Genomic DNA, 24,796 nt, shown 5'->3' with positions numbered 1-24,796 from the left:
AAATCAGCTATTCTTTGACAGCACCACTCTCCGGATAACCTTGATGCAACCCAAGTGCTTCCAACCAAGGAGAGAGCAGTCTGTTCCCACCCACACTGGGCTCCATCCCTCCACAGCCAGGCTCCTCTACATAAAGTCAGCTCCGTCTTAAACAGCAGCTCCCTCTTTATATTGATGTATTAATGAAGTGTGACCCTGGCATGGCTGCTCAGCTCAGCCCAAGATTTATGAATCCTCTGTAAAGTGCACACTGCTCCTAAATCAAGAGGCTGTTTTATAGCCTTACTGAAAAATACATCTAGAAGCATTAATTTTCATTTAAGGAACCTTAACTCAATAATATTCTAAGGAAACAGCAATTCCTATTTATTCACAGCTTTTATGTAACAGTTTTAACATAATGAAATACATTGATGTATACATCATATACAGTTCAAGACAGTTCAAGAAGTTGATTATCAGGGTTTTGCAAGCATCAACAATTATAAATCTGTATTACAAAGTTCAAAGTAAATTTATTATCAAAGCACTTATGTCATCAGAACAACCCTGAGATTCATTTTTTGCAGGCATACACAGTAGATCAAAGAAATACAACAGATTCAATGAAAAACTACACACAAAGACTGACAAACAGCCAATGAGCAAAAAAGACTAACTATGCAAATACAAAAATAAAAAAGGAAATACAGTACTGTGCAAAAGTATATATATACACTGCTGCCACAAAAATAACAAATTTCATGAGATATATGAGTGATGATAAACCTGATTCCGATATGGGTCTCTGTTGTGGACTACGAGTGGGACGAGGGTAGGGAGTGGGGAATCATGGTTGGGGAAATGGGGAAGGGGGGGGTGAAAGAGAGAAATACCAGAGGAACATTCTGTAATGATCAATAAACCAATTGTTTGGAATCAAATGATCTTTCCTGGTGTCCCAGGGCTGGGTGTGTCTGCACTTGCACTAGCTCCTGCTCCTGGCTCTCCTTCTCTGCCACCTGTCCCACACCCCTCCCGCAACGCTACACCCTCATCATTCCCAACATCCATTGCTCCCACCAGATTTACAAACTCACTCTCTACTTCACATTGACATATGCAGTACTATGCAAAAGTATCTTAGCTGTATATATGTACCCAAGACATTTGCACAGTAGATGAAAAGATGAATAAATAAATAATACTGAGAGCATGAGTTGTAAAGTCCTTGAAAGTGAATCCATATATTGTGGAATCAGTTTAGTTGAGGTGAGTGTAAGTTATCCACTCTGGTTTAGGAGCCTTTTGGTTGTAGGGTAATAACTGTTCCTGAACTGGTGGTGATGCTCCTGTACTCCTTGCTTGACGGCATCAGCAAGGATGGTCTGGATGGTGGGGTTCTTAATGATGGATGCTGGCTTCTTGTGGCAGCACTCCTTGTACTTATGCTCAGACACACTTGGGTGGCACAGGACATAGCAGTGAGCGTATCCCTATTACAGTGCCTTCGGTCAGAGGTCAGTTTTCACCATTGCCTGTAAGGAGCTTGAACATTCTGTCTGTGAGAGCCCGTGTTTCCTCTGAGTGCTCCAGTTTCCTCCCACATTCCAAATACGTCCCTGTTAATAGGTTAATTGGTCACAAGGGCTCACTGGGCCGGAAGGGCCTGTTATGGTGATGTATCTCTAAATTAAATTAAAAATAGAAAACTTGGCACATAAAAAATATCAAAAGCCTAGTTTCAATGAGTATGAGTGTGGATTTTTCATGAACATTGATTTCTCTAACTTCTGGCAATTTCTCCCCCTCCCCTCTTCCTTCTTCATTCCCCACTCTGGCTCCCCTCTTACCACTTTTCTTTTCCTCATCTGCCATCACCTCACTCTGGTCCCCTCCTCTTTCCCTTTCCCCCATGCTCCACTCTCCTCTTCTATCAGATTCCTTCTTCTTCAGCCCTTTACCTTTTCCAACTATCACCTACCAGCTTCTTACTTCATCTCCACCAGGCCCCCACCTTCCTCACCCACCCACCTTACCCCTCACCTGGTCTCAGCTTGTACTCCTTCCCCTCCCCCACCTTCTTATTCTGGGTTCTTCCCCCTTCCTCTCCTGTCCTGATGAAGGGTCTTGACCTAAAACATTGACTGTTTGTCAATTCCACAGATGCTGCCTGACCTGCCGAGTTCCTCCAGCATTTGCAGCATTTCCTGTGTTTAAGTCATCTGTAGTGTGGTTTGATGCATTGTTTCATTATGCAGTTGTACCTCAGTAAGGGATACATCAATCTTGCAGCCTAAACTGGAGAAATTGTGAAGGTTTGGAGCAGATGCAATGTATAGAATCACACATCGTGTTTTGGCAGACTATACTGAATGAATGACTATGATAGACAAGGATTATCTTGCAAAACTGAAGCTTAATTAAAGGAATGTATAAAGTGCCCACAGCTTTTGGGAGCTTCCAGTGTTTTCTTTGCCAAGTTGTTGAATCTGCTTACAATGCAGCAAGGCTAAATGAACACTAGTCAGAATGACATCAGATGCTTGTTTTACAAAAATCTAACATGTCCAGAATGCATTTGGGTCAAAATTGGTCAAAATACAGCTCATAATTCATCACACAAGGTAGCATTTGAGTCCATTTGCTTCCACTTTGGTCTGAACGATTCCCCTTCACAACAGGATTTTAGGTTTATGACTCTGCACTTACTTACACATGCTGATTCAGTGTACTTTAGCAAGTTAATGTTTGCTCTGCAGTGACAAGAAGATTCCAGAGCTTATTTGGAAACTTCACAATGGCAAACAGATATGCATGTAGGGATAGTTAACCATATTCTCTTGACTTCCTGCAGTGAATAACTCACCTTTAAACTCCACAAAGCCCATCCACCATCAACACATCTCAGGTCAGGAGCGTGATGGAACACTCACCATGAACACAAAGCCCATCCACCATCTACACAGCTTGTGTCAGGAATGTGACTGAACACTTCCCACTTGCCTGATAGGGGCTTCAACAACACTCAAAAAGCAAAATACCATACAGGCCTCAGCAGCCTGCTTGACACCCCCTCCACGACCATTCACTCGTCCCACCAACACAACACACAGTCACAGCAGTTTGTACCATCTACAGAACAGACTGCAGTAACTCACCAAGATTTCTCAGACAGCACCTTCCCAACCCACCATCTCTACCAGCTGGAATGACAAGGGCAGCAGAATCACAGGGAGCAACACTCCCTGGAAATTCCCTCCAGGTCCTTGTTCCCTCACTATCACTGGGCTAAACCCCGGAGCTCCCTCCCTAACAGCATTATGGTTGCACAGCGGTTCGAGAACTCAACTCACCACTACCTATTGGAAGGAGGTTAAGGGATGGGAAATTAAGTGCTGGCTCAGCCTGCAAAGAATGACTAAATATTTCATGTTGGCACAGACATCGTGGGGTGAAGGGCCTGCTCCTCAGATGTATGTTCTGACCTTCCATGGTATTTTTTGTATTCTTTTTATACACAGGAATATTAGAATTGTTGCAGAGGCCATTATTAAATTTCTGTTTGAAATGTGGGGAACATTTGTACTGAGAGACTTTCCAGTCTGCCTAGCCAGGGATGCATCTGTGATACTTGGCTTGTCCTCATTGGCAGAAGTTCAAGGAACAAGCAACTCAGGCTTAATATTCCAGCAAAAGATATTTTGGAGAGGTGGGAAGGTGTGGCTGCTGAGCAGAAGAGCAGTTTGGATCTGTAGGGGCATGGGCACAGATTAACCAGTGTCTTTAACATGAAATTGAAAAGGCAGTGGAAAGGACGTAGGGGAAGAGTGGCACAATGGGGTCCATGGAAATGCTCGATAAGGAGTATTGTTATAATGAATTGATCTGTATCAATGGTAGACAAGCTTTTCACTATACTTTTGTACACGTGACAATAACAAACCAACCAATATATCCAGGAGAAAGGTCACAACTCCATATTATAAGTGGAAAGCGATTCACTGTTTGAAATAAATACAAATGCAAAACATAGAACATTACAGCTCAGGATAGGCCCTTCAGCCCACAATGCTGTGCCAACATTTTAACCTATTCCAAGATCAATGTAAACTTACCCTCCCACATAACCCTCCGTTTTTCTATCATCCACGTGCCTATACAAGGGTCTCTAAAATGTCCCTAATGTATCTGCCTCTACCACCACCCCTGAGAAGGTGTAGGAAAACCTACTTCTGTCTTTCAACCGATCACCTTAAAATTATATCCCCTGTATTAGCCATTGACACGCTGGAAAAAAGGTTTCTGGCTGTCCACTTTATCTATATTGCTTATGGAGGTTAATTGTTTTGCAGAGAAACTCAGTGAGACATAGAGTTGTAGACCAAGTCACAGAAACAGGCCCTTCAGCCCATCCATCCAGTCTGTGGCAAGTTGTTAGTATGCCTAGTCCCACCAATCCATGCACCTGGACCAGAACACCTCAGAGTCACGGAGTCAGAACACTACAACACAGATACAGGATATTTGGCCCATCTATTCTGCCTAATCCTATCAAGCCAAACCTGGACCATAGCCCTCTGTATCCCTCCATCCATGTACTTAAGCAATTTTCTTTTAAGTGGTGCAGCTGAACCTACATCCATCTCTTCCGCTGGCAGCTTGATCCACGCTGGCACCACCCTCTGAGAGAAGTTCCCCTTAAATATTCCACCTTTCTCCCTTAACCTATGACCTCTAGACTCACCTATCCTCAGTGGGAAAAGCCTGCTTGCATTTACCCTATCTGTCCTGTAGAACATAGAATACCGTCCATTTTGACCTTAAACAACCCATTTACACTAATCTCCTGTTAGTCTCCCTACTTGCTCATTAACTCCAGCGTCTACCATTTGCTCACACACAACCTAACAGTCCCAGTATTGGTCTAAGCTGGAACACAGCAGTAATGCAGTGGTTAGTGCATCATTTTTACAGTGATCAGAGATCAGGGCTTGATTACTGCCACTGTTAAATGGAGTTTTACATTCTCCCCGTGACTCCGGTTTCCTCCCTCATTCCAAACATAATTGGGTTGGAGTTAGTGAATTGTAGGCTTGCTAATGTGGGCACCAGAAGTGTAGCGACCCCTGCAGGCTGCCCAGCACAATCCACACTGATTTGATTTCATCTGACACAAAATGACACATTTCACTGTATATTTTGATGTGCAAATAAAGCTAATCTTTTACTAAAAGGTAGTGAACCTGTGGAACTCGTTGCCACAGACGCTGTGGAGGTCAAGTCATTTGGCATATTTAAAGTGGAGGTTGATAGGTTCTTGATTAGTAAGGGGGGCAAAGGTCACAGGGAAAAGGCAGGAGAATGGGGTTAAGAGGGATAATAAATCAGCCATGATGGAATGGCAGAGCAGACTCAATGGTAAAAATGGCCTAATTCTGTCTCATTGTCTTAAAAATTCCAAAAAGGGATGTTCACCCAGTGTATATTCCTCAGCCAAAAGATTACCTGAGCACAATCACATTGCTGTTTGTAGGATTGGCTGCTACATATGCCACATAACAGCCATGACTAAGATCATGAAAGTTGCTATATAAATGCATGGCCTTTCTTTTCAATGTGAAAATTGAATAAACTGTTGACTGAACTAATGAGAATGTTGAAGCCTTGTCCTCCAACCATTCAATCAAATCTGCAGTCCAGAAAGAATCAGTTGCTGGCTGCAGAGTGTGTGGAAATCATGGTTCCCTTCCAAACAATTTAATACTCGAACAAATCAATATTCTATTGCGAGAATACTGTTTTAAGAAACCTTTCCATTCAATTGTGTTCAATAATATTCTACTGATGCAGTTTCTTAGATAAAATGGTTGCTAAATGGGACCCGGAGTGATAGAGCAGTGAAAGAAGTGCATGGAGTAAAGCCAGATCGAACATATAGAGAGGCTTTGAGGAAAGAGCAGCAGAATAAAGGGTGTAAAGGTAGTAAGGTAGAAGGGCTAAAGTGTGTATACTTCAATGCAAGAAGCATCAGGAACAAAGGTGATGAACTGAGAGCTTGGATACATACATGGAATTATGATGTAGTGGCCATTACAGAGACTTGGCTGGCACCAGGGCAGGAATGGATTCTCAATATTCCTGGATTTCAGTGATTCAAGAGGGATAGTGGGGGGGGAAAGGGGGAGGAGGGTGGCATTACTGGTCAGGGATACTATTACAGCTGCAGAAAGGGTGGGTAATGTAGCAGGATCCTCTTTTGAGTCAGTATGGGTGGAAGTCAGGAACAGGAAGGGAGTAGTTACTCTACTGGGGGTATTCTATAGGCCCTCTGGTAGCAGCAGAGATACCGAGGAGCAGATTGGGAGGCAGATTTTGGAAAGGTGCAAAAATAACAGGGTTGTTATCATGGGTGACTTTAACTTCCCTAATATTGATTGGCACTTGATTAGTTCCAAGGGTTTAGATGGGGCAGAGTTGGTTAAGTGTGTCCAGGATGGATTCCTGTCACAGTATGTTGACAGGCCAACTAGGGGGAATGCCATACTAGATCTAGTATTAGGTAACGAACCGGGTCAGGTCACAGATCTGTCAGTGGGTGAGCATCTGGGGAACAGTGATCACTGCTCCCTGACCTTTAGCATTATCATGAAAAAGGATAGAATCGAGAGGATAGGAACATTTTTAATCGGGGAAGGGCAAATTATGAGGCTATAAGGCTAGAACTTGCGGGTGTGAATTGGGATGATGTTTTTGCAGGGAAATGTACTATGGACATATGGTCGATATTTAAGGATCTCTTGCAGGATGTTAGGGATAAATTTGTACCGGTGAGGAAGATAAAGAATGGTAGGGTGAAGGAACCATGGGTGACAAGTGAAGTGGAAAATCTAGTCAAGTGGAAGAAGGCAGCATACATGAGGTTTAGGAAGCAAGGATCAGATGGGCCTATTGAGGAATATAGGGTAGCAAGAAAGGAGCTTAAGGGGCTGAGAAGAACAAGAAGGGAGCATGAGAAGGCCTTGGCAAGTAGGGTAAAGGAAAACCCCAAGGCGTTCTTCAATTATGTGAAGAACAAAAGGATGACAGGAGTGAAGGTAGGACCGATTAGAGATAAAAGTGGGAAGATGTGCCTGGAGGCTGTGGAAGTGAGCGAGGTCCTCAATGAATACTTCTCTTCAGTATTCACCACTGAGAGGGAACTTGATGACGTTGAGGACAATATGAGTGAGGTTGATGTTCTGGAGCATGTTGATATTAAGGGAGAGGAGGTGTTGGAGTTGTTAAAATACATTAGGATGGATAAATCCCCGGGGCCTGACAGAATATTCCCCAGGCTGCTCCATGAGGCAAGGGAAGAGATTACTGGCTAGGATCTTTATGTCCTCATTGTCCACGGGAATGGTACCGGAGGATTAGAGGGAGGCAAATGTTGTCCCCTTGTTCAAAAATGGTAGTAGGAATAGTCCAGGTAATTATAGACCAGTGAGCCTCACATCTGTGGTGGGAAAGCTGTTGGAAAAGATTCTTAGAGATAGGATCTATGGGCATTTAGAGAATCATGGTCTGATCAGGGACAGTCAGCATGGCTTTGTGAAGGGCAGATCATGCCTAACAAGCCTGATAGAGTTCTTTGAAGAGGTGGCCAGGCATAAAGATAAGGGTAGTGCAGTGGATGTGATCTACATGGATTTTAGTAAGGCATTTGACAAGGTTCCACACGGTAGGCTTATTCAGAAAGTCAGAAGGCATGGGATCCAGGGAAGTTTGGCCAGGTGGATTCAGAATTGGCTTGCCTGCAGAAGGCAAAGGGTTGTGGTGGAGGGAGTACATTCAGATTGAAGGGTTGTGACTAGTGGTGTCCCATAAGGATCTGTTCTGGGACCTCTACTTTTTGTGATTTTTATTAACGACCTGGATGAGGGGGTAGAAGGGTGGGTTGGCAAGTTTGCAGATGACACAAAGGTTGGTGGTGTTGTAGATAGTGTAGAGGATTGTCGAAGATTGCAGAGAGACATTGATAGGATGCAGAAGTGGGCTGAGAAGTGGCAGATGGAGTTCAACCCAGAGAAGTGTGAGGTGGTACACTTTGGAAGGACAAACTCCAAGGCAGAGTACAAAGTAAATGGCAGGATACTTGGTAGTGTGGAGGAGCAGAGGGATCTGGGGGTACTTGTCCACAGATCCCTGAAAGTTGCCTCACAGGTAGATAGGGTAGTTAAGAGAGCTTATGGGGTGTTAGCTTTCATAAGTCGAGAGATAGAGTTTAAGAGATGCGATGTAATGATGCAGCTCTATAAAACTCTAGTTAGGCCACAGTTGGAGTACTGAGTCCAGTTCTGGTTGCCTCAGTATAGGAAGGATGTGGAAGCATTGGAAAAGGTACAGAGGAGATGTACCAGGATGCTGCCTGGTTTAGAGAGTATGGATTATGATCAGAGATTAAGGGAGCTAGGGCTTTACCCTTTGGAGAGGAGGAGGATGAGAGGAGACATGACAGAGGTGTACAAGATATTAAGAGGAATAGACAGAGTAGACAGCCAGCGCCTCTTCCCCAGGGCACCACTGCTCAGTACAAGAGGATATGGCTTTGAGGTAAGGGGAGGGAAGTTCAAGGGGGATATTAGAGGAAGGTTTTTCACCCAGAGAGTGGTTGGTGCGTGTAATGCACTGCCTGAGTCAGTGGTGGAGGCAGATACACTAGTGAAATTTAAGAGACTACTAGACAGGTATATGGAGGAATTTAAGGTGGGGGGGTTATATGGGAGGCAGGGTTTGAGGGTCAGCACAACATTGTGGGCCGAAAGGCCTGTAATGTGCTGTACTATTCTATGTTCTATGTTAAATGGCTAAATTGATATTTTACAAAGAATTAGGAAGGTTAAGTAAGTATATATGATTCTATTTATTTATGATGGTCTACACAATTATGCCATCTGTGACTCACTGAACAGTAATGTTTTATCTCAGTGAGACTGTCGCTCAAACTCAAAATGCTGATGGGCATCAGGGTAGCACAGCAGTTAGCATAATGCAATGCAGTGCCAGTGATTAGGGTTAAATTCCCACTGCTGTCTGAAAGGAGTTTGTACGTTCTCCCCATGACTGGTTTCCTCCCACAAAGACATCCGGGTTAGGGTAGAAAGCTGTAGGAAAACTATGCTGGTGCTGGAACCATGGTTCTTGAATCATGATTCAGGATTCAGGAGTGTTTAATACTATTTCCAGTACACAAGTGTAAAGGAGAACAAATTGTTACTCCATATCCAATGCAGAACAAAAATAAATTCAATAAGATCAAGAACATGATATTAAAATAAAAACAGAATAAATATAAATGCATAAATTAATTGTATGTCCATGAGGTGACGCTAGGTACAGGGGTGTCTGTACAAGAGGTAACTGACAGGAAATGATAAAGTAGTGGTGGTTGGGGGCATGGGCAGGTGAGTTACTCAGTGGAGATGGAGGTGTCTTGCAGGCTGCCCAAAGCAGTTTTGGGCATTGACACAAACAATACATTTCACTGTATGTTTAGCTGTACATGTGACAAATAAAGCTAAGCTTCCTTCTTGTAGAATTGCACCCAGGCCACTCACCTTTACATGAAGGTAGGTTTAAAAAGAAAATCAGATACCATTTACAACGTGTCTCCAAGAAGACTAGTTGAGCTGTGAAGATGATTTGCAATATACACAGCATATGCTGTGCCAAATTTCTGAGAAGTGCTGCAGATGGGATGTTGGATGCTTTCTCACATAATTACATTCGATCAACATCACTTGTAGCAATCAACCAGCATGCCAAAACAGTGAACATCAATATGGTGGCAGCGTGCTGGGACCCAAGTCAGATTCTTGAGTGTTCAGCCAAAATCTGGTACACCATACCATTAGACTATAAGACCATTAGATTTAAGAGCTGCACCAGGCCACTCAGCCCATCAAGTCTGTTCCACCATTCCATTGACCGGCATGCACCACTTGTGCTGGCAGCTCATTCCACACTCTGAGTGAAGAAGTTCCTCCTCATGTTCGCATTAAATGGTTCACCGTTCACCACTAACTCATGATCTCTGGTTGTAGTCTCACCCAACCTCAGTGGAAAAATCCTGCTTGAATTTACCCTATCTATACCCCTCATAATTTTGTACATCTCTATCAAATGTTCTAAGAAAAAGTCCGATCCTATTCAAACTTCCCCTGTAACTCAGGTCCTCAACACCCTTGGAAATTTTCCCTGCACTCTTTTGCTCTTACTTACTCCTCTCCTGTAGGCAGGTGACAAAAACTGCACACAATGCTCAAAATTAGACCTCACCAATGTCTTATACACCATTCCACCATGGGTGATTTATTATCCCTCTCAACCCCATTCACCTTCCTTTACCCCATAACCTTTGATGGCCTTACCCATCAAGGACATATCGGTCTCTGCCTTAAATATACACAATGACTTGGCCACCACAGGCATTTGTGACAATGATTTCCACAGATTCACAAACCTCTGGCTAAAGAAATTCCTCCTCAGCTCTTTTTAAAAAGGACGTCCTTCTATTCTGAGGCTATGCCCTCTAGTCCTAGACTCTCGCACCATCACAAACATCCTCTCCATGGCCATTCTATTCTATCTAGCCCTTTCAATATTCAATAGAGAACCTCTCCACCCTCCATTCTTCTAAACTCCAGTGAGTACAGGACCAGACCAATCAAATCCTCCTCTTCCCTTTCATCCCAGGATCATTTGCGTGAACCTTCTCTGGATCCTCTCCAATGCCAGCATATCCTTTCTTAGATAAGGATTCCCGTCTGTTCAACATGCTTCATGTGTGGTCCGAGCATACAACCACTTTTACCCAAGAAATGGGCATGATGTAGTCTAATTTCCTCCAAATGATCACTTTTTGTGGTATGTGCTCTTACCTTTAGTTATGAATCTTAAAATGTTGCTCCACACAGCGTTTACCACTTCCAGTGAACTGCCGACTAATACTCCCGGGTGCCTTGTTTGTTCATTTTATTTTTGTGGGGTTTGTGAGTGTCATTTATAAATGCCACTCTAATTGACCGTTTTCTGTTCCCTTAAGAATACAATGAATGGATTTTCTCTCTGAGGTACTAAAGCTCACAGTGATGACAGTAACATTTATTCACCATTAATAATTTGACAGTCATAGTGTTTTCTGCAGGGTTCAGGAGTCCCACACCAGAGGGCACAGATACAAGAGAAGCGGGGAGAGAGTACATGGAATGAGTAGCCTCAGGAAGAGATCCAGACAAGTACAATTGTAATATTCAAGAGGTGTTTGTTCTAATGTACAGTAGATTCTGGTTAATTGGGTTACTGGTTAGCTGGGGCAACCTCTTATTTAGGACAACTCTTGAAGAACAAAAGCAAATTAAGAAAATAGCCAGAATTCCTTTCTTTCACTTGGGACACTATGCCACTTAATTGGGACAGGAGACCATTGTCGAACAGTTTCTAACTCGTGTTGGACCCTACGCCACACTTAGAGTAAAACTTTTAAATAGCAAGAGTTGCATGCGATTCTGTTCAAAAAGCAGTGACTTTTGTCACTGATGGAGAGAAATAAAGCAGTAAGAATTCTGAACTTTTTTTACTCACTGTGGTTTCAGGCATTCAAGCCTGGAGATGCCAGAAAAAACCAGGAGCGAAAATGAAAGGATTTCACTAATTCAACAGGTTAGGAACTACAAAGAATCATCTTGAATGTTACAATGAATATGAAGATTTGGAGGATGCACTCATTGAAAGCATCACTTGAAGGCAGTCCATTATCAGCACTAGGTGTCTGTGCTGATTTGGTTCATAAACAGCCAATCAAAAGAACACGGCCCTGACAAATAAGTATCTATCAACCTCTGCCTTAAATATACCCAGATTCACCAAGCTCTGGCTAAAGAGATGTTTTGGTAGTCCCACAGATATCAACTTGCACTGACAGTGGAGAGGCAACTCAAGGTGTTGTGTTACTGAAGTCACTTTGGAGGTTATGATATTCCTGTAATACTTCTGGTCTCTATGATATGAGGTCTGTTTGAATGATATGGGCAGTCAAGGAAACTAGCAACTGTGCTGTCATGTATATATTGAAATATAATGCTTATTCCCAATGTAGAAATGTTAAATTTGTGGAGTTGGCTCAATGAGCTGAATGGCCTAATTCCTCTGCTGTGCCTACAGTAGAGAGGAACAATACATCAGTCATGATGGAATGGCGGAGGAAACTCGACTGATTCTGCCCCCATGTCTCAAATACCAGAGGACGTGGGTTTTGGGAAGGTTCATATAGGTCAGCACCACAATGTGGGCTGAATGGCGTGTAGAGAGCTGTACTGTTCGAAGTTCAAAGGAAGGTTTAAAGGCGGCATGGTACTGTAGTGGTTAACACATGGCTTTACAGCCAGATGATCACCGATTGGGGTTCAATCACTGTCTGTAAGAACCTTGTACATTCTCCCTGTGACCACATGGGTTTCCTCCAGCTGCTCCAGCTTCCACCCACATTCCAAAGATGTCAGGCAGGGTTAGTAAGTTGTGGGTATGTTGTGTCAGTGCCAGAAGTGTGGCGACACTTGCCCAGAACAATTCTCAATGGTTTGATTTGACGCAAAACAATGCATTTCACTGTATGCTCTGACGTACATATGACAAAGCTAATCTTTAATCTGAGCCTTTATGAGGTACACTCTTTTACTCAGACTGTGTTATTAAGCACATTCCATGGCATGAACAGGCAGGAAATGGAGGGATAGAGACAATGAGCAGGCATATGTGCAGTTTAAATTGGGATTATAGTATGAACAGATATCATAGGCCAAAGGGCCATGAACAGATATCATGGGCCTATGATGTATGATCTATGTTACATGTTACTACAACAGAGTAATAATTAAAATTTTATACTGAGTCATGTTAGTAATGGTACATGATGAGCAATTTGCTGTGAGGGAGCAACAACTGGGCCCACCAAAACGAAATGCATGTGCACTCAAAAACCCGTGCTGAAAGAGAGTGCCTCTCACATATAGGAGGCCCAATTGATTCACCGCATGATTAATCGGCTCGTGAGCACTTGACACATTCTCACAATCAATCTGATACAGTACAATCTATGTTCTATAATTTGTTATTCCCAACCAAATCTCTTCGATCCAATTTATTGCTCTGCGTTTTTCAAAATGAAGGAACTGGCTGGTATCCTTGGTATGGCCTATACTAAACTATACTCTGATTGCAAAGGACACCAGGACACGTGCTTCTGTCTGCTCACCAAAATAAGGAGATCCCATCTGTGTATGATAACACAGAATTCTCCCAGCAACTTTCTGATTCCATCACCCTCCCAGATGAAAGGTCGCAACCCAAAATCTCAACTGTTAATTTCCCTCTGTAGATGCCCCTGGCCCACTGAGTTCCTGCAGAAGATGGTGTGTTGCTCCAGATTCCAACATCTACAGTCTCTCTTCCTCACCTTCTTACTCAAGCTCAGCCTTCACCACAAGTGTCCATGCTGTGGTTGTACTGACTTCCAAGCTCCAGCACAACCCCGTTCCAATTTTTTTGTGTTCACGCTATTATACAGTAGATTGAAACAATAAATACTTTTCTGTAATATTCCTGTGTAGAGAGTATAAAAACTGACAAGTTTTTAATTAATTTCTGTGATTGACAAGTTGGGGACATCACCAGCAGGACCAGGATTTAATGACAATCAATAATTGGTCCTCTCTGTTACTCTCTCGTTCCTCTCTTCCTCAGGATGTAATGTTGAGGCTTTATAAAATGTGGGTCAGAGCCCATTTGGAGTATTGTGAGCCATTTTAGGCCCCATAACTAAGAAAGGTTGTGCTGCCATTGGAGAGGGTCCAGAGGAAGTTTGTAAGAATGATCTCTGAAATGAAAAGTTATGAGGAGTGTTGGATAGCCCTGGGCCTGTCTTGCTGGAGTTTGAGTGAATGAGGGAGATCTTATTGAAATCTACTGGATATTGAAAGGCCTAGTTGGAATGGACATGCAGATGATGTTTCCAATAGTAGGAGAAACCAGGACCAGAGGGAAGAGCAGCAGGATAGAAAGAACGCCCCTTTAGATAAAGAGAAATTTCTTTTGCCAGCAGATGGTGAATCTCTGGAATTCATTGCCATAGATGGCCATGGAGACCAAGTCACTGGGTATATTTAAAGTGGAAGTTAATAGAATTTTGATTAATAATAACATCAAAGATTACAGAGAGAAGCCAGGTGAATGGGGTTGAGAGGGATAATAAATCAGCCATGATCGAATGGTGGAGCAGATACAATGGGCCAAATGGCCTAATTCTGCTTCTATGTCTTATGGTCTAAGAAACTGATTCTCAGAGTAGTAAATGGTGACATACAATTTATATACACTTTAATAATAAATTTATTTTGAACTTTGTGAAAAGAAAAAATGTCAACCTAGTAAATTTGAAAATTTTGCTGTTCATTTTGTTGATGTGTATCCTACCAGTTTACCACAGATTCAACCCTTTACATTAGTTGGTCATACTAATCCCAGAAATATTGGCTGGGCATGCAAGAGTTAACCTCATTACTGTGGACCTGAAGTCATGAGTTAACTGGTCAAAGAAAGCAAAGCTGACATTCTTTCCTTCATGCATTAGTAACCACATTGGTTATTACAATTCAGCAGGCCCCTGGTCTCCATTCCAGATATGAGTCTTCTAACTCAAGGATACGGTTAATTAACTAAATTTAAACATTGCAGATGGAATCTGAACTCCTGTCACTTGATCAGCACAGGTCTCTGGATTGCCAGGCCACAGTTCTACCATTCCCATGGTTGGCATCTGTACCCTAGAATCAGGAACACCCATGAACCATCATGAGTGATCCTCAGATCTAACAAGCAAACTCGAAGCTTGAAGAACCCAGAATGGTTTGCACTTATTTGCTCTTTTGTCCTGTTTGAACCCAAATTGCTGGAGGGTTGGAGAAAACTACCTTTAGAAAAGGTGCATCATTGATAGTGAACCCTAAATGCAAACTTATGCATCTAATCAAAATTATATGTAAAGTTAAAAGATGAAGATAAAAGATTAGCTTTATTTGTCACATTTACATTGAAACATACAGTGAAATGTGTTGGTTACGTCAAATTAACTCAGCAAGAAGCTGTGCTGGGCAGCCCATAAATTTCGCCATGGTTCTGGTGCCAACATATCGCATGCCAACAACCGACTAAACCTAAGCGTACGTCTTTGGAATGTGGGAGAAAACGGGAGCACCCAGAGAAAAGACTGACACTCATGAGGCTTCTGTCAATCAGCTGTCTAGATATGCAAGCCTGGGCAGTACAATATGGAGCTATGAATATATGCAAGCTATCGCCCAAGTAATAAGCTCCCCTCTCCACACATCTGATGAACCCAAAGAAAAGGCAGAGATTGATTCAGTTTGGTACCAGCAGCATTGCAGGAGTTGCCAGGCAATGTTGAACTCAACGTAAGACCGCCTTAGGGACTCTAGCTTCAGATTTTTCCCTCGAGGTTTACTTCTGAAGCCTTCCCCATGAGTGAGTATAGCCACAAGGTAGCAGAGGTTTGAGATCAGAGCTTTTTTTCCTCCTAGATGAGCTGCCAACCACAGCTGACAAGCCCCATCTGCCTGAAGCAGCTAGTTTTAAGGCACCAGTAACCTGACTTTGCCCCTTCTCCTGTCCACTGGACTTTGAAGCTAAGCCACACATGAAGGCCAGGAGCTGGACTTGGTCGTCAGAGACTATTTGAGGTACATGACATTGGGAGCATTAAGTAGGTAGTGGGAGCTTATCCACCAACCCCACCCCCCACCCCGGCTATAAACCCACGTTATCACAGGGAAAACATACAACTCCTTATAGACAGTGATGGGAATCAAAACCCAATTTTACATCAAGTGTGAACAGTGTTGCATTGTGCTGCCCTAGGCCTCTCTGTGGATATTTTGAAGTGTTCCCTGGAAGTGTTACCTGGTGATGCAGGTAGACAAGATGGTAAAGGTGTTTGGCATGCTTGCCTTCATTGGTCATAATGCTGAATACAGGATTTGGGATGTCATGTTCAAAGTTCAAAGTACACTTATTGTAAATTAATCATTATACAGTGATGAGATTTGTCTCCTTACAGGCAGATACGACACAAAGAAATCCAAAACAACCCAGTTCTGGTCACCTTGTTATATGAAGGATGTTACTGAAGTGGAGATGGTGCAAGAAAGATCAACAAAGATGTAACCAGAACTGAGGGGTTTGCGTTATAAGAGGGTGGGACAGGGGATATTTATTAGTGTTGGTCTGCTGAACATTGTGAGCATGCTCTGTTGGCGCTGGAATAGGTGGCGATAGGTAGACCATAAATCACAGGAGCAGAATTAGGGAATCTGGCTCATCAAGGCCGCCCTGCCATTCAATCATGGCTGATCCTTTTTTCCCCTCATCGGCCCCAATCTCCAGCCTTCTCGCTGCAACCTTTGATGCCATGTCCACTCAAGAACCTATCAAGCTTTGCCTTAAATATACCCAATGACCTGGTCTATACAGCTGCCTGAGGTAACAAATTCCACAAATTCACCACCCTCCATATCTCTGTTTTAAATGGACTCCCCTCTATCCTGGGGCAGTGCCTGCTTGTCCTAGACTCCCACCACTGTGGGAAACATCCCTTCCACATCTATTCTGTCCAGGCCTTTCAACATTCAAAAGGTTTCAGTGAGATTCCCCCTCATTGCTGTACAGCCCTAGAGACATCAAATATTCCTCATATGATAACCCTTTCTTTCCCAGAATCATCCTTGTGAACTTCCCTTGAACCCTCTTCAATGCCAGCATATCTTTTCTTAGGTGTGGAGCCCAAAGCTGTTCACAATACTCAAGCTGAGGCCTCACCAGTGCCTTATAAAGCCTCAGCATCACATCCCTGCTCTTGTGTTCTAGACCTCTTGAAATGAATGCTAACATTGCATTTTCCTTGCTCACCACCAACTCTACCTGAAAATTAACCTTCAAGGTGTTCTGCACAAGGACTCCCAAATCCCTTTACATCTCAAATTTTTGGATTTTCTCCCTGTTTAGAAAATAGTCTGCTCATTTAATTCTACTACCAAAGTGCATGACCATGCATTTTCCAACATTGTATTTCATTTGCCACTCTGTATCTGTTTCCTCAACACTACCTGCCCCTCCAACAATCTTCAAATCATCTGAATACTTTACAACAAAGCCATCCATTCCATCATCTAAATAATTGATACACAGCATAAAAAGAAGCGGTCCCAACAACAAAACCTGTGGAACACCACTAGTTACTGGCTGCCATCAGAAAGGGTCTTTCATTCCCATTCACTGCCTCCTATCTATCAGCCAATGCTCTAACCATGCCAGTAACTTTCCTATAATACCATGGGCTCTTAACCTGGTAAACAACTTCATGTGTGGCACTTGGTCAAAGGCTTCTGAAAGTCCAAATATGTAACATCCACTGAATCCCCCTTATCTATCCTATTTGTAATCTCCTCAAAGAATTCCAACAGGTTCATCAGGCAGGATTTTCCCTTAAGGAAATCATGCTGACTTTGTCCTATCTTGGCCTGTGTCACCAAGTACTCCATCACTTCTTCCTTAACAATTGACTCTAACATCTTCCTAACCACTGAGGTCAGGCTAACAGGTCTATAATATCCTTTCTGCCACCTTCCTCCTTTCTTAAAGAGTGGAATGACATTTTAAGTTCTCCAGTCCTCTGGCAGCATACCAGAGTCCAATGATTTTGAAGATCATTACTATTGCCCCAACAATCTCTACCGCTACCTCTTTCCAAACCCTAGGGTGCAGTTCATCTGGTCTGGCTGGCTTATGTACCTTTAGGTCTTCCAGCTTTTTGAAAACCTTCTCCCTTGTAATAGCAACTGCACCCATTTCTCTTCCCTCACATACTTCAATAAATGTCACACTGCTAGTGTCTTCCACAGTGAAGACTGATGCAAAATACTCATTTAGTTCATCTGCCATCTCCTTGAGCCCTGTTATTATTTCACCGGCCTCATTTTCCAGCGGTCCTATATCCATTCTCATCTCTTTTTTTTCATACTTGAGAAAGCTTTTACTATCCACTTTGATATTGTTTGCAAGCTTGCTTTCATGTTTCATCTTTTCCCTCCTAATGATTCTTTTAGTTGCTCTCTGTAGGGTTTTAAAAGCTTCCATATCATCTGTCTTCCCACTAATTTTTGCTTTGTTGTATGCCCTCTCTTTTGCTTTTACATTAGCTTTGACTTCCATTGTCAGCCATGGTTGTACTATTTTGCCATTTGAGTATTTCTTCATTTGTAGAATATCTATCCTGAACCTTCCTCATTTTTCCCAGAAACTCACACCATTGCTGCTCTGTTGTCATCCCTGCCAGCAGCTCCTTCCAATTTACTTTGGCCAACTCCTCTCTCATACCACTGTAATTTCCTTTACTCCACTGAAAGACTGCTTCATCAGACTTTACTTTCTCCCTATCAAATATCAAGTTCAACTCAATCATATTGTGATCATGGTCTCCTAAGGGTTCTTTTACCTTAAGCTCTCTAATCGCCTCCGGTTCAGTACATAACACCCAATCCAGTATAGCTGATCCCCTAGTAGGCTCAATGACAAACTGCTCTAAAAAGTCACCTTGTAGTCATTTAACAACCTCACTCTCTTGAGATCCATTTCCAACCTGATTTTCCCCAATCGAGCTGCAAGTTGAAATCTCCCATGATGATCAAAATTTTGCCCTTTTGACATGCCTTTTTTACTTCCTGTGGTAATTTGTTGTCCATAACCCTGCTATTGTTGGGAGACCAGTATATAACTGTCATCAGGGTTCTTTTCCCCTTGTAGCTTCTTAACTCAACCCACAAGGATTCAACATCATCCAATCCTATGTTGCATCTTTCAACTGATTTGATACCATTCTTTGCCAACAGAACCACACCACCCCCTCTGCCTACCTTCCTATCCCTCCTATACAATGCGTAACCTTGCACATTTAGCTCCCAACTGCAATCATCCTTCAGCCATTATTCAGTGATGGCCACATAGTGCAACAAGATCATCCACCTTATTTTTTATACTCCGTGCATTGAGATATAACGCTTTGAGTGCTGTGTTTGCTACCCTTTTTGATTCTGCATCCCTAATGCACTGATACTCACCTTGCTGGCTGCAATTATGCCCTATCATCTGCCTGTCCTTCCTGACAGTCTGACTGCATGCTATCTTTGCTTTTTTACCATCTGTCCTATCCTGATTCCCTTCCCTCCAGTTCCCACCCCCCTGCCAAATTAGTTTAAATCCTCCCCAACAGCTCTAACAAACCTGCCCTTGAGAATATTGGTTCCCCTCGGGTGCAGGTGCAACCCGTCACTTTTGAACAGGTCATACTTCCTCAAGAAGAGATCCCAATGATCCAAGAACCTGAAGCCCTGCCCCCTGCACCAGATTCTCAGCCACACATTTATCTGCCAAATCATCCCATTTCTACCATCACTGCCGTGTGGCACAGGCAGCAATCCAGAAATTACTACCCAGGAGGTCTTGCTTCTTAGCTTTCTACCTCGCTCTCTAAGTTCTCTTTTCAGGACCTCTTTGCTATTCCTTCCTATGACATTGAAACCAATATGTACCAAGACATCTGACTGCATGCCCTCCTTCTCCAAAATGTTGTGGACACGATCCAAGACATCCTGACCCTGGCATGTGGGAGGCCACATACTACTCAGGTGTCCTATTAACGTCCACATAATCTCCTCTGTTCTCCTGACTATTGTATCCCCTATCACTACCACTCCCTCTTCTCCCTCTTTCCCTTCTGCACAATGCTCGATGTCTGTAAGCCGATCTCCATGGCATTCACCAGGGAGGTCATCCACTACAACACTATCCAAAACTATTTACTTATTTTTGAGGGGAATGGCTACAGGTTTGTGTTACTTTGAACTTTGAATCGGGCTTTTTCCCCTGAAGCGTAGGAGGTTGAGAGATTACCTTAAAGAGCTTTCTAAAATCATGAGGGCCACTAATAAGGTAAATAGCTACACACTTTTCCCCAGGGCAGGGGAGTCCAGAAGAAAAGGGCATAAGTTGAAAGTGAGAGGGGAAAGTTTTGAAAGGAACTTGAGGGTTAGCTTTTCCACACAGAGGGTGGTGAATAAAGAAAAGCTGCCAGAGGAAGTGGTAAGAGGTTGGTGCAATTATGACATTTAGGAAGCATTTGGACAGGTACATGGATAGGAAAGGTTTAGAAGGATATGGGCCTAACCCCAGCTTATGGGACTAGTTCAGTTAGGCAGCTTGGTCAGTTCAGACAAGTTGGGCCGAAAGGCCTGTTTCAGGGCTGTATAACTCCATGACTATGGACTGTAACATAGAGAGGCTTTGTGTGCTGTGGTAAAGATTAAACTCAAACCCATAATGAGAAGGGGCCGATTGATTTTAAAAGGCCTTCCTGCTTTCTGTTAGACAATGGCCTGTGCATTCACCTCTGCAGCAGAGAGAACAATGTGAAAGAAGCCCTAGGCTGACTGAAAGCACTTACAGGATGCTTGGCCGACAGCCTCCCACTGACAGTGCCAGTCTGATTCCACGTAGGGGACACAAAACCCTGTGTAAGAAAGTTAAGAAAATATATCCATTAGGGAAAGAACATGCCACCTGATGAGACACTGAACAATAAAAAGCAGAGAGAAAACACAGCAGGTAGTGGAAACCTAGGGAGGGGAGTTCACTCAGGGCAAAAATGGGTTAACAGATAAATTCATCAGGGTCCCTCGCCATCCAGGACATGCCATCTTCTCATCAGGTAGGAGGTACAGGAGCCTGATGACCCATACTCAACATTTTAGGAAGAGCTTCTTCCCCTCCGCCATCAGATTTCTGAACCCATGAACACTAATCCTCTTTTGCACTATTTATTTTGATTTTGTAATTTTTTTTATATCTTGCACTGCCATAAAACAACTACTTTCATAACGTGTCATTGACAGTAAACCTTATTCTGATTCTGAGTTCATTCCTAAATATTAGCTACTTAATGACAGTGCAGACTCAAGGCCCTGCTTTGATATCATTTTGCTTTTTGCATTAGCTCCACCAGCCCTGTTATATGGATGTTGGTGAACATAGACAATAGAACAGTAGAGCACGGTACAGGCCATTCGGCCCACAGTGTTGTACTGACATTTCAATCTACTCCAAGATCAATCTAACCTTTCCAACCCACATAGCCTTCCTATCTAACAGTCTCTTAAACTTTCCCTAATGTATTTGTCTGTATAGGGTAATGTAATTGGTGGAAATGTATATAATTCATAACCACCAACATTGAGTTGGGGTTTCACTTTAAGAAGCTGGTCTGATGTGATGTCGATCATTACCTGATCCCACACATCCAGGACTTTTCTGCACGTTTAGCCAGGAAGTTAATTTTTTCTAAAGTTGATCTAGTTTGAGGGACATTCCCAAAACAGCTGTGATAACCCTGTTAGGTCTGTTTGAGTTTCTGTGCATGCCGTGTGGCCTGAAAAATACAGCAGAGACTTTCCAATGGCGTTCTCAGCCATCGCATTTCTGCAGAAGGTGTGAACCCTTCCCATCAAAAATAGCCACTATTATGGATTTCCTACTGTCCTGCACTACAAAAAACTACAGGAGTATTTAGGCATGGTGAATTTATATCACCGCCTCCTTCCACGAGCCGCTGAACTTATGGTCCCCCTGTATGGTGTGCTTAAAAGCAATACCCCTAATCAAGTGCTTGACTGGCCAGTGGACATCACCAGGGCATTTGATGATACCAAACAAGCTCTTTCTAACACAAACCTACCAGTGCACCCACTCCTCATAGCCATTACCACTGAAACCTCGGACCATACTGTGGGTGCTGTGCATGAAGTCGTACGTCTTCTTCAGCCGACACTTCCATCCCACCGAAAGCAAGTATAGCTGTAACAACTATCCACCATTTTTGTTTTCTTCTCGAGGGGTTGCCATTTCCTAGAGTTCATTGACCACAAACCCCTCCTTCAAGCGACGGCCAAAATATCAGACCCATGGCCTGCATGGCAGTAATGCCACCTGACCCACATATCCAAGTTCACAACTGATATATCATATATGAAGGGGAAAAGTAATGCCATAATGGATTGCTTCTCATGGCCATTCACAAAGGGGTTGACAATGTTGCCTTGGGCACCAACCACATTACTGACCCCGAAGTCCAGGCTTACTGAACAGCAATCACCGGCCTGCAATTAGCTGACATTAAGTTCAGCAAATCTGGGATTTCTGTCCTGTGCAATGTCTCAACTGGTCATCTTTGTCCAATTATGTCCACAAATTGGAGGCAGACTGTTTTTAATTTCGTATAAGGCCTCTTGCAACCACAGAAACCGGTTGCACTTAAGTTTGTGTGGCACAGCCTTGGAAAGGATGTGCTTGATTGGAATCAGTCTGTGTGAAGAACCAGAGAACAAAAATTAACCATCATGTCCAGGCACTACTGGCACCTTCTGAAACCCCTGAGTGACAGTTTGGCCATGTCAATGTGGACTTTCTTGGTCCTCTTCCCCCTCCCACACTTCCTTACCATGGTGGACCATATCACCAGGTGGCCAGAGGTCATCCCTCTAGCATCAACAATGGCTGTAGACATAGCTCAGGCATTCATCAGCACACAATTGCTGGGTTTGGCACCCCAGCCAATATTTCAACTGACTGCAGCCCCCAACCCTATCAGACCTCAGGGCTGCAATGGCCCAAAACCTCAAGCTAGATCACACCACAGCATATCACCTGTAGTCCAATGGCCTATGTACGCAGTTTCACTGTCCCTTAAAGACTGCACTGAGGGCTTCCCTGACCCATGATTATTTGCATGATTGTCTCCTGTGGGTCCTGCTGGGACTCAGAACAGCTCCAAAAGAGGACCTGCAGTTGTCCATGGCAGAGTTGGTATACAGGCAGCCAATACAAGTGCCAGGTGATTTGACTCCTGATTCCACAACTGGCAGGTCAGCCTCTCAACAGTGTTCCACCCTACTCAGTAAATTCAAATCCTTTACAGCTATTTATCAAGCAGTAGTAAATCAAGGCAACTGGACTTGCTGTGTTGTCCAGAAGCCATTTCACCACTCATCCAAGAGAGTTCTGATCCATGGTGGATAGTTTTCTGGCTTATAAACTCAGTGGTTGTTTAAAGGTCTAGCAATCACATGAGGATTGTTTAGAGTCATTGAGGTAATGAGAGGGTCATTAGTCATATTTGCATGAATGGAGGTGTGAACTGTTGTGGAGATGCTGGGGTAAAGATGATAGGACTATGTTGTAAGTAGTTGATGGGAGGTGTTGTACCCCACTCCCTCCATTCAGGGATGGGTTTTCCAGTTTGACAAACATGGCTTCTTTAACCCCTCTTTCAAACCACCTGTCCTCCCTGTCCAAAAAGGCAACATTGTTATCATCAGAGGAGTGTCCACAGTTTGGGATGGGGAGAAAAGACTTTTATCATAGATAAGAGGGGTAAACCTGAACATATTTTGGTACATTACCTTAAACTGGCTCACCAAGATTTGGAGGATTCTGCTACCATGCCCCTAGCGTCACAACGTGACCATGAGTGTGTCAGTACACCTCTGACGAGCCAGATGCACCTTCAGTAACTCCACCATGGAACACAGGACCTGAGCCGGGTGACTCCTCTGAGCTCCGGACAATGCTGGTTTTAGTGAATTCTGGGAAGAGGGTCTGGAGGATAATGTAATTGGTGGAAACGTACAGAATTCACAACCACTGACATTGAGTTGGAGTCTCACTTTAAGAGGCTGGTCTGATGTGATGATGTAATTACACAAAGTACTTCTGGCGCACTTTGTGTTCGGTTTTTTTTTTGTGTTCAATAAACAAGCTGCTACGGATTTTTCTTAAACATAAAATCTCTCCACCATTTTCTTTGTGAAAACCTACACTTCTACCACCACTCCTGTCAGTGAGTTCCATGTACTCACCACTCTCTGTGTAAAAAACTTACCTCTGACAGATCTATACCTTCCTACAATATCCTTAAAATTATACACTCTCATATTTCCACTCTGGGGAAAAAGGTGCTGACTGTCCAACCTGTGCCTCTTATTATCTTATACATACATCTCTATCAAGTCACCTCTGTAATATCCATGTGGTCCAATTTCTATCCATAATAAACAGAGTAGAATTAGGCCATTTGGCCCATTCTATCATGACTGACTTACTTCCCCCTCACCCCTATTCTTCTGCCCTCTCCCCATAACCTTTGTCACCCTTATTAATCAAGAACCTATCAACTTCTGCTTTAAATATACTCAATGGTTTGACATCTGTGACAATGAGTTCCACAGGTTCAATATCCTCTAGGAATAGTCTTTATAGTTTAAATAGTTATAATTATTTTTAAAATATAGTTTCTTTTTATTTTAATTTTTTAAATGTTTGACCTTTTGGCACTAAACCAAACCTTTAGATATCAACACCTAACCCTCACTGAGGGTACACATCCAAAACAATGGGAGTTGCGTCAAGGTGCCTACTTAGGCCTTGTTGTGGATGCACGGGAGATACCAGGTCACCAGGGTTACTTGCTTCACAGCAGAGAAAGGAAATTATTCACAATTTATTGTTTTATTTCATTTAGAGATACAGCACGGTAACAGACCCTTCATGGCCAATGAGTCCACACTGCCAATTATACCCATTGTGACCAATTAACCTGCTA

At 43.1% G+C, this 24,796-nt stretch overlaps 1 protein-coding gene across 1 annotated transcript in view; it reads right to left on the bottom strand.

Annotated features, from left to right (window-relative positions):
* poln (polymerase (DNA directed) nu) overlaps positions 1–24,796 on the bottom strand; it is a 283,259-nt gene that overhangs the window by 202,724 nt on the left and 55,739 nt on the right. Inside the window, exon 12 of the mRNA XM_059974013.1 lies at positions 20,588–20,653. Coding sequence (XP_059829996.1) covers positions 20,588–20,653 — 66 coding nt within the window. The remainder of the gene's footprint in view (positions 1–20,587; positions 20,654–24,796) is intronic.

The sequence above is a fragment of the Hypanus sabinus genome, chromosome 7, assembly GCF_030144855.1.
Source record: "Hypanus sabinus isolate sHypSab1 chromosome 7, sHypSab1.hap1, whole genome shotgun sequence".
Lineage (NCBI taxonomy): Eukaryota > Metazoa > Chordata > Chondrichthyes > Myliobatiformes > Dasyatidae > Hypanus > Hypanus sabinus.
The sequence above is the reverse complement of the archived record's forward strand: the minus strand, read 5'-3'. Positions and strand labels throughout refer to the sequence as shown.